General features: G+C 40.4%; 2 protein-coding genes across 3 annotated transcripts; one reads left to right on the forward strand and one right to left on the reverse strand.

Annotated features, from left to right (window-relative positions):
* Positions 1 to 190: 190 nt before the first annotated feature.
* Positions 191 to 1686, forward strand: LOC111785780 (GDSL esterase/lipase At1g54790-like; the record flags this gene model as incomplete). Its single annotated transcript, XM_023666168.1, has 3 exons — positions 191 to 364; positions 871 to 1141; positions 1229 to 1686. Coding segments are annotated over 3 exons (714 nt in total), but the record flags the coding sequence as incomplete, so codon positions are not given.
* A 505-nt stretch (positions 1687 to 2191) lies between these two features.
* Positions 2192 to 8126, reverse strand: LOC111785779. 2 transcript variants are annotated; one of them, XM_023666167.1, is made up of 8 exons: positions 7769 to 8126; positions 6222 to 6301; positions 6082 to 6142; positions 5664 to 5721; positions 5508 to 5565; positions 4268 to 4340; positions 3044 to 3168; positions 2192 to 2374 (listed from the first exon to the last, which is right to left on the reverse strand). In XM_023666167.1, exons 1-7 carry the CDS (start codon positions 8090 to 8092, stop codon positions 3076 to 3078), a joined length of 747 nt encoding a protein of 248 aa, XP_023521935.1. In that variant the 5' UTR covers positions 8093 to 8126; the 3' UTR covers positions 2192 to 2374; positions 3044 to 3075. The 2 variants fall into 2 exon arrangements, with proteins under 2 accessions (XP_023521935.1, XP_023521934.1); XM_023666166.1 differs by lacking the exon at positions 2192 to 2374 and having other exon boundaries at positions 2893 to 3168.
* Positions 8127 to 9409: the final 1283 nt, after the last annotated feature.

Raw genomic sequence — 9409 nt, forward strand, 5'->3', positions numbered from 1 at the left:
TTGGTTCAGTTTAACATAGTCTGGTTCTAGTATAGTCTATGAACTAATCTAATCTATAATATTTTTATTTATTGGAACTTAATCCAACTCAAATAAGTTCATAACCCAATTCAACCGGAAATAATTGATTTGGAATGATTGAAATTTTCGAGTTATCGAGTTTTACAAACGATGATTTGTGTTGATTTGTTTAGGTGGTAAGAAGCTTGATAAATACCTACCAGATGAAGATTACTTCCAAAAGGGGCTATACATGTTCGATATTGGTCAAAATGATCTTGCTGGTGCATTTTACTCCAAAACCCTCGACCAAATTCTTGCCTCGATACCAACCATTTTAGCCGAGTTTGAGAACGGAATTCAGGTTAGACCAATGGTTTCTTCCTATAGTTAGTTTTGGATGAAAACCGTTAATACTTGACGTTTTTTAAAATACTCTTACTATTGCTATATGGACTGAGTACTGCGTTTCAAAATACTAATGAACTATCAGATGTAACATTAATACTATTAACCATTTTTCAACCTCTTATGGATCATCTTTCTCTCGTCTACTTTAACCTAGTGAAGGTAAAACTATTTTTAACTTTTTTTAAAAAAATTTAAAATTTTTAATGCTACTCTTCAAAATTTATAGTTATTTTTAATACATGATACTATCGATTATGTCCGTATACTAAAGATACGAATAAAAAAGTTGAAAGGGTATAAATGTAATTTTGAAAGTTGAAAACACTTGGGAAAATGCAATAATATTTTTTAAACGAAATATTAACGATTTTCATCCAAAACTAACGATAAAGAAACTTTTGAAAGTTTAAGAGTATTTTTTAACTGTTCAATCGTCCCTTCGCTGTGCCTATTTTTCAGCAACTGTACAATGAAGGGGCCAGGAATTTTTGGATACACAACACAGGTCCCCTAGGATGCTTAGCTCAGAACGTTGCTAAATTTGGAACCGACCCATCAAAGCTCGATGAATTTGGATGCGTCACGTCACACAACCAAGCTGCCAAGCTCTTCAATCTACAGCTTCATGCTCTCTGTAAGAAACTGCAGGGCCAATACACCGATGGCACGGTCACATACGTCGATATCTACTCGATAAAATCCAATCTCATCGCCAATTATTCACGGCTCGGTCACCCATCTTGCTCTACTTCTGTCCATATATAGTCTCGGTTAATCCTGTAAAATCTTGATGACTTGCAGCATTGTTGTATGGCAGGGTTTGAACAACCTATCATGGCTTGCTGTGGCTACGGAGGTCCACCTCTAAACTACGACCGGGATATCGGCTGTGGACAGACGAAGACGTTGAATGGGACGACAGTCACGGGAAAAGGGTGCGACAATAGCTCGAAGTATATCAATTGGGATGGAATTCATTACTCAGAAGCTGCGAATCAGTTTGTATCGTCACAAATACTCACCGGAAAATATTCCGATCCACCCTTGGACAACAAATTGGCTTTACCTCTAGAGTTCAAGTTCTAGTGGCCTTGCATTCATTACACAACTGAGATCTGATAATGGCTATGAACAATGGATCATATGTTTAGACATGGAATCAAATAATTCATTAATAAAAATAACGAGGCTTTTAAATATTTTAAAAAATATTGTGAGACCTCATATCGGTTGGAGAGGAGAATGAAACATTCATAAGAGTGTGGGAACCTCTCTTTAATAGGTGCGTTTTAAAACCGTGAGACTGACAGTGATACGCAACGAGCCAAAGCGAACAATATCTATGTGATGTCCCACATTGGTTGGGGAGGAGAACAAACACTCTTTATAAGGGTGTGGAAACCTTCCCCTACCAAACGCGTTTTAAAAACCTTGAGAGGAAGCTCGAAAGGAAAAGCCCAAAGAGAACAATATCTGCTAGCGGTGAGCTTGGGCCGTTACAATCTGTTAGCAATAGACTTGAACTCTTATAGAGTTAGACACAAGACATTGTGCCAGCGAGAACGCTAAGTCCTCAAGGGAGGTATGTGGATTGAAAGAACGAAACATTGGACAATATCTGCTAGCCGTGAGCTTAGACTGTTACAAATGGTATTAGAGAGCTAGACACTAGGCAGTGTGCCAGCAAGGACGCTAGGCCCTCAAGGGAGGTGGATTGAAGAGGGGAAGAATGAAGTATTCCTTGTAAGGGTGTGAAAACATCTCTCTAGTAGACGCGTTTTAAAACACTGAGGCTTACGGAGATACTTAACGGGCCAAAGCGAACAATATCTTCTAGCAATGAGCTTGAATTGTTACATAAATAGAGAATTTCACGAAAATGAGGTTTAAAACAAGAGGTGTGGACAGAGACAAGGAAAGCATCCCGGTCTCCACTCTCCATCCCGTGGACATCTCTATATACCTTATCAAGAGAGAAAAAACGATCATTTTCAACACGTAATAATCTTGGGTTCAAGTTTGACAACAATCAAACAGAATCAAACAATTCTCACAAGTTAGGTTCGAACAATCTTTAGACCAAGCCGAGTATTTCAAATGAGCTCAATATTTGCATAGGAAAGAGCAAACTATAGTTCATACGACAGCAACAATAGGATCTTAAACGTACGTTTGTTTAGTAAGAAACCGAGTTTTCATGGAAAGAAATGACCGAAGAAAGTGTTCCAATCCAACCTAATCAAACTAAGATCATAGTTACAAAAAGGTCGAGTGATGTTAAAATGAAGTTCATTAAGGCCTAGTGATCGTAAAATAGTTCACTTCATGCTCACTGTAATGAAGATTTTAGGTTCGATTATATTCTCTAGATATTAAACACTACGATAATTTAGTTCAGCATATCATGTCAACTCAATCAATATTAATGTTACGAGCATGTCGTTAACGGTATTAATTTAGCAGCTAAATACGAGCATCATCAAGAGTTAAGAAACATAAATCATATGTTTTTTTTTTGAAGTTTACGGATTAAATAGGCATAATATTCAAAGTTCACGATATAAATTTATAATTTATTCGAGATTTTATATGATATTCAATTCATGAGAGTAAAGTTTTGAGGAGTACTCACAAGCTAATGTAAATAACTTGATCAGCAATTGATTATAGTACGGTTAGAGATATAGCAGCAGAACGGAGTTTTATGCCATCTTCATCCCATTTGGACAATGGTGCGGTTGCTCCGGCAACAAACGCCTACGACAAAGAAGACGCTATGTCAAGACAAATTGGATGAGTTTGTAACAGTCCAAGCCCAAGCCCAAGTCCACCGCTAGCAGATATTGTACTCTTTGAGTTTTTTCTTCTGGGCTTCCCCTCAAGGTTTTAAAATGAGGAGAGGTTTCCACACCCTTATAAGGAGTGGTTCGTTCTCCTCTCCAACCGATATGAGATCTCACAATCCACCCCCCTTGGAAGCACAGCGTTCTCACTGGCACACCGCTCGGCGTCTGGCTCTGATACCATTTGTAACAGCCCAAGCTCACCACTAGCAGATATTGTCTCTTTGAGCTTTCCCTTCTGGGCTTCCCTTCAAGGTTTTAAAACGCATTTTCTATGGAGAGGTTTCCACACCTTTATAAGAAATGCTTCTTTCCCCTCTCCAACCGATGTGGAATCTCACAATCCACCCCCTTGGGAGCCCATCGTCCTCGCTGGCACACCACTCGGCATCTGGCTCTGATACCATTTGTAATAGCCCAAGCCCACCACTAGCCGATATTGTCCTCTTTGGGATTTCCCTTCTGGGCTTCCCCTCAAGGTTTTAAAACGCGTCTTCTAGAGAGAGGTTTCCACACCCTTATAAGAAATGCTTTGTTCCTCTCTCCAATCGATGTGGGATCTCACAATCCACCCCCTTTGGGAGCCCAACGTCCTCATTGGCACACCGTTCGGTCTCTGGTTCTGATACCATTTGTAATAGCCAAAGCCCACCACTAGCCGATATTGTCCTCTTTGGGCTTTTCCTTCTGGGCTTCCCTCAAGGTTTTAAAACACGTCTTCTAGGGAGAGGTTTCCACACTCTTATAAAAAGTGCTCTGTTCCCTCTCCAACCGATATGGAATCTCATAGCCAGACAGAACTCAAAATTTTAAAGTTATGTTTGCCATATTCACATACCAATTAATAAGAATTTACTGGCATGAACAATTTAACTTTGAATCAACTCTTATTCATACAAGTTCTACCATTTTACAACTTCATCCAAATGTCATAAAGCAAGTCAAAGGGCTCAAACTCACGTCTTCATCAGAGTAAGAAGTTTAGTATGTAAGGTAAATTGTATATCACAAACCTGTCCACTATTAACAGTTGCTACTAACGCGACGTGTTCTTCGTTCTTCCCAAACTCGTAGAAGTAATACGTCCTGAATTTAACGAAACAGAGGTAATCAAATGGAAATATGAAAGCTTATATAGGCAAAGAAGACTAGATCTAGATTATTATTTCATAGCATTGTTTATGTTCTTGAGTGTGAGTTAGGATCCACTAACTTCAACAACTGTCTAACCCTATCATACTTGGTTGCCAAGAAAACTCGTAGAATATAAACCGCAGGTACATGGCTACGATAGCTTGAACTCATTCCATCTAAACCTTAAGACGGTTGTCTAACCTTATCATACTTGGTTGCCAAGAAAACTCGTAAAATATAAATGTGATGTCCCACATTGGTTGGAGAGGAGAACAAACCACCATTTAAAAAGGTGTGGAAACCTTCCCCTAGCAGATGCGTTTTAAAGCCTTGAGGGCGAGCCCGAAAGGGAAAGCCCAAAGAGAACAATATCTGCTAGCGGTGGATCTGGGTCGTTACAAATGGTATCAGAGCCAGACACCGGACGATGTGCCAGCCTTCTCGCTGTTCCCCGAGGCTGTGTGCTAGTAAGGACGCTGGGCCCCAAAGGGAGGTGGATTTGGGGGCGGTTCCACATCGATTGGAGGAAGAAAAGAGTGCCAGCGAAGACGCTGGGCCCCGAAGGGGGGTGGATTGTGATGTCCCACATTGGTTGGACAGGAGAACAAACCACCCGTTATAAGAGTGTGGAAATCTTCCCTTAGCAGACGCGTTTTAAAGCCTGAAAGGGAAAGCCCAAAGAGGACAATATCTGCTAGCGGTGGATCTGGGTATTTACAATAAACCTCCGGTACATGGCTACCATAGCTTGAACTCATTCAATCTATCGCTCAATGATGGACTCTTTGGTGTACCGACACTTCCTACCTATTTTGTGGAACAATCGATCCGCACTTTAGATAGCTCGTGAGCCCTTTGAGAGGCATGCTCTATGGTTAGGTTCCTTCCTTTCTAGAGTTTTGATTTCTAAGGATTTCTATAACTAGCCTTTGCCTCTTCTTCTCAACAACCACAACCATTTTCGTAATCTCGAGTCGACTTTCTTTCTACAAGCTTTTGCTAAAGTGGCCTTTTCTTCATTTTGTATTATGCAATTCCATTGTTTCATTGATCTTAATCAAAGCTCGAAAAGATAAAAATAAATCTAACTAGCTAAGGACGCCTTGGTAGCATAGTTACCTGAAACCTTCATCGTCCTTAATTTTAAACGTTCGGGCCGAAAACAACGTTGCACCACCTATCATTGTAAGAACACCAAACCCAATAGCTAGAATGAAATGTGCAGCCAAATGACCACAAAAAAGTTACTTAGCATATTGAACACAAAATGTGTACCTGGAACAAAGATTTTTGCAGCCTCCCTCAAGGAACCTATATCAGTTATATCTTTCGCCTGTTTTTCGCAAGAAAAAACGGAAGCTCCTAAAACCGTTATCCATAAAACACGAACATAACTCAATAAGCACGTACGTAGAACTAAAACAGAATCTTTTTTATCGAAGTTCGTGACTAGAAACTTCAAAAACCTCTTTGGGAAGCTCAGAGTTAACAGTAAGCAAACAATCTTGGGCTTAAAAGCTCCAAAACATGACTTAACAGTTTAAGATTTGATGGAGATTTTCTCTAGGTAGAGCTTCTTAGTACGAAAGAGCCACCGAGCTTAGAAACGGTTTGCTAGATATGAACTGTTTAGTAAGAAATTGATGCTCTTTAGAATTACCAAATGAAAACTTCACAGCCATCATTGTGCTACCTCTAGAAAGGTGATCTTAAGTTGATTCGTTGGACGAGTGACAACGCTTAGAACTTCAGAGCTGTGTTAACGAACAAAGCAGAATGAATATAAGCCAAATACATAAAGCAAACAATATGAACGAAGAGAAATATCATTACCCATCAGGAGATCCAAACCGAGCTGCGAACGTTTTCGTTTTTACCTTATCTCCATAAAGAGATAGTCCAGCATTGAAATCCTACAAGCCCCAAGCACATAACTTAGCGAGCTGCAAATGATAAGCCTTTTACAAGTACAAGAAAAGGCCACAGCTACCGAGCATAAGGGAATGGTTATAAGAATGCCTAAAGGTAGGAGAGGAGTTGAACAAAGATATAGTCTAATTAGTAGCTGTTGTTTCTTTACATGAAGATCACATCAAGCTCTTGTGTGGAATACACTAATAAAATCAAGAAAAAATTCAACCCAAGCCCACCGCTGGAGATATTGTCCTTTTTGGGCTTTCCCTTCGAGTTTCCCCTCGAGGTTTTAAAACGTGTCTGTTAGGGAGAGGTTTCTACACCCTTATAAGGAATGTTTCGTTCTCCTCTCCAACCGATTTGGGATCTCACAATCCACCTCTCTTAAGGGCCCAACGTCCTTGCTGGCACACTGCCCGGTCCCAAGCCCACCACTAGCAGATATTGTCCTATTTGGGTTTTCCCTTTAGGTTTCCCCTCGAGGTTTATAACGCGTTTGCTAGGATGAGGTTTCTACACCCTTATAAGTATTGCTTCGTTCTCCTCTCCAATCGATGTGGGATCTCACAATCCACCCCCCTTGGGGCCCAACATCCCCATTGGCACACCGCTAGTAGATTAAGCCCATCGGTCCACACAGTTGTCCATATACCAGTATTGTCCTCTTTGGGCTTTCCCTTCAGGTTTCCTCTTAAGGTTTTAAAACGCATCTACTATGGAGAGGTTTCTACACCCTTATAAGAAATGCTTCATTCTCCTCTCCAACCGATGTGGAATCTCACAGTCCACCCTCCTTGGGGACCAACGTCCTCACTGGTACACCACCCGCTACCAAGCCCACCGCTAGTAGATATTGTCCTTTTTGACTTTCCCTTTAGGTTTCCCCTCAAGGTTTTAAAACACGTATGCTAGGGAGAGGTTTCCACACCCTTATAAGGAATACTTCGTTCTCCTCTCCAACTGATGTGGAATCTCACAATCCACCCCCTTAGGGACCAACGTCCTCACTGGCACACCGCCCAGTACCAAGCCCACCACTAGCGGATATTTTCCTCTTTGGGCTTTTCCGTCGGGTTTCCCCTCAAGGTTTTAAAACGCGTCTGCTATGGAGAGGTTTCCACACTATTATAAGAAATGTTTCGTTCTCTTCTCCAACCATTCTAGGATCTCACAATCGAAGAACCCCAAAATCTGACTCTGTCTCTCAACCCCACCTAGCAACGCCAATAATAATTCTAAAGCTTGAGGTTAGAATTCCCAATCAAAACATTAAGGGGTATTCTCAAAGCCCTGAAGCTGGAGCCTTCTGCTTAATGCCATTGACATTAACAGCAACTAAACATGTGTGTTTCCAAACAAATATGAAGCGTAAATAACCTTAAACTATTCATATTGGTGGAAGCAGAGGTAACACACACAACACCACGATTAAACAAACAGAAATCAGTGAGGTATTTTGTTCATACCTCAGGCTCCGTGAGGTCTTCAAACTGAGGCGGCACACGAATGGAGAACCCATCACCATAAAACTGAAACCAAGACTTTGTATTTGCAAGGCCAGGAAGGCCTTGTTTCGAAGTAGGCGAAATTTGGGAAGATTGGGCAACTGGGCATTTTGGAATCAATGAAATTAGACAGAGTGAAGCTGTTTTGAGGATGAAATGTCTCTTGGAATTGGAATTCAGCGATGTAGGCTCGTGAAATCCGACGGTGGTCGGGTGGGGGACGGCGGCGGTGGGGTTTTGCTGAAGGTTTGGAGGGTGGAGGCATAAAGAAAGAAGAAGGGCCATAAGGAAATTAGGATAGCTTTCATATCCAATGTAGATAAAGCTGATTTATTTTATTTAAAATTACAACGAGGATGGCTTCATAATACTTTAAAACTCTATCCATTTACAAGTTTACACACAATTGGCTTAATCTTTTAGCTTTTTTAGGAGCGTAAGCAACAATCTCATATATAAACTTAGGAGGTCGGAAATGGGTTTTCTCTTTTTTAGTAGATATCGAACCTATAGACGATGATCTCGAGTAATGTTGACATGTACAGAGAAACCCAGTTGATGATAAAGTATAATCGAATGGAAAAGAGACATTTTCAAATGCTCATACTCTTTTGGTGGTATGAAAATAGTCTACTTTTAGGGGATCTTGTGACTCGTCTTGTGTTCTATCTACATGCTCGCTTGTCTCATTTTGATAAGAGATATCCTAGACTCATTCTCAAGTAGGAATGAGATAATTGGTACGAACATGCTATATTACTTTATTTCTTTTTCATTATTTTTCCTTTCGAGCTACGTGTCATAATCACACTTTTTTTAGCAACGGATTTGTCGATTGTGCGATACTCACTCTCAGCACTGAGTGAGCCAAGCCAATTTAGGATTGGCAGGCCGGACAACGTATGTTTAGGCTTCTGACCCTGTTTCTACGAATAAGATTTTAGAAAACGGAGAGAAATTTTTTAAAGAGAGTTTGAAAGCAAGATTGAGAGAGAAAAATTGAAAACAATGTTATATGACTACTAACAAAAGGCAACACAATGACTTAAATAACATATTACTTTCCAGATAGGGAGAATCTAACAACTAGTCGTACCCCTAGATTACATTTTAAGATGATTCAAGTTTGGTAGGCCTAGACGTGATTTCGTATAATGGTCATACAAAATCTAGGTGAGAGGAGTTGACGACTGGTCACATCCTTCTATAGTACATTCTATGGCATTTCACGTCTATCCATCGTAAACATGATTCTACCGAAATGTATTGGTATATAACGAGCATCAGGAAAGCGATAAAGTGATACAAGACAAGAGTTTTGGTATATAACGAGCATATAACCATGGATAACACGCCTACCCGTTGGACACTGAAAAAAAGGAGGGGAAGAAATTGATCTTTGCTAAAGAAGAAAGAAAGTTGTGGGCAAGAGAGTAGTTGTCCCTACCAAAGAAAATCCCAAACCACTCAATTCCTCATGGAACCAACACACCTTCAACCCCATTTCCCCTCTGCAATCCATGTNGATAGATGGGTCTTACATGAACGCTATCCATCCTCAAGAGTAGTTGTCCCTACCAAAGAAAATCCCAAACCACTCAA

The sequence above is a fragment of the Cucurbita pepo genome, unplaced genomic scaffold (genome assembly GCF_002806865.2).
Source record: "Cucurbita pepo subsp. pepo cultivar mu-cu-16 unplaced genomic scaffold, ASM280686v2 Cp4.1_scaffold000730, whole genome shotgun sequence".
NCBI classification, from domain to species: Eukaryota; Viridiplantae; Streptophyta; class Magnoliopsida; order Cucurbitales; family Cucurbitaceae; genus Cucurbita; species Cucurbita pepo.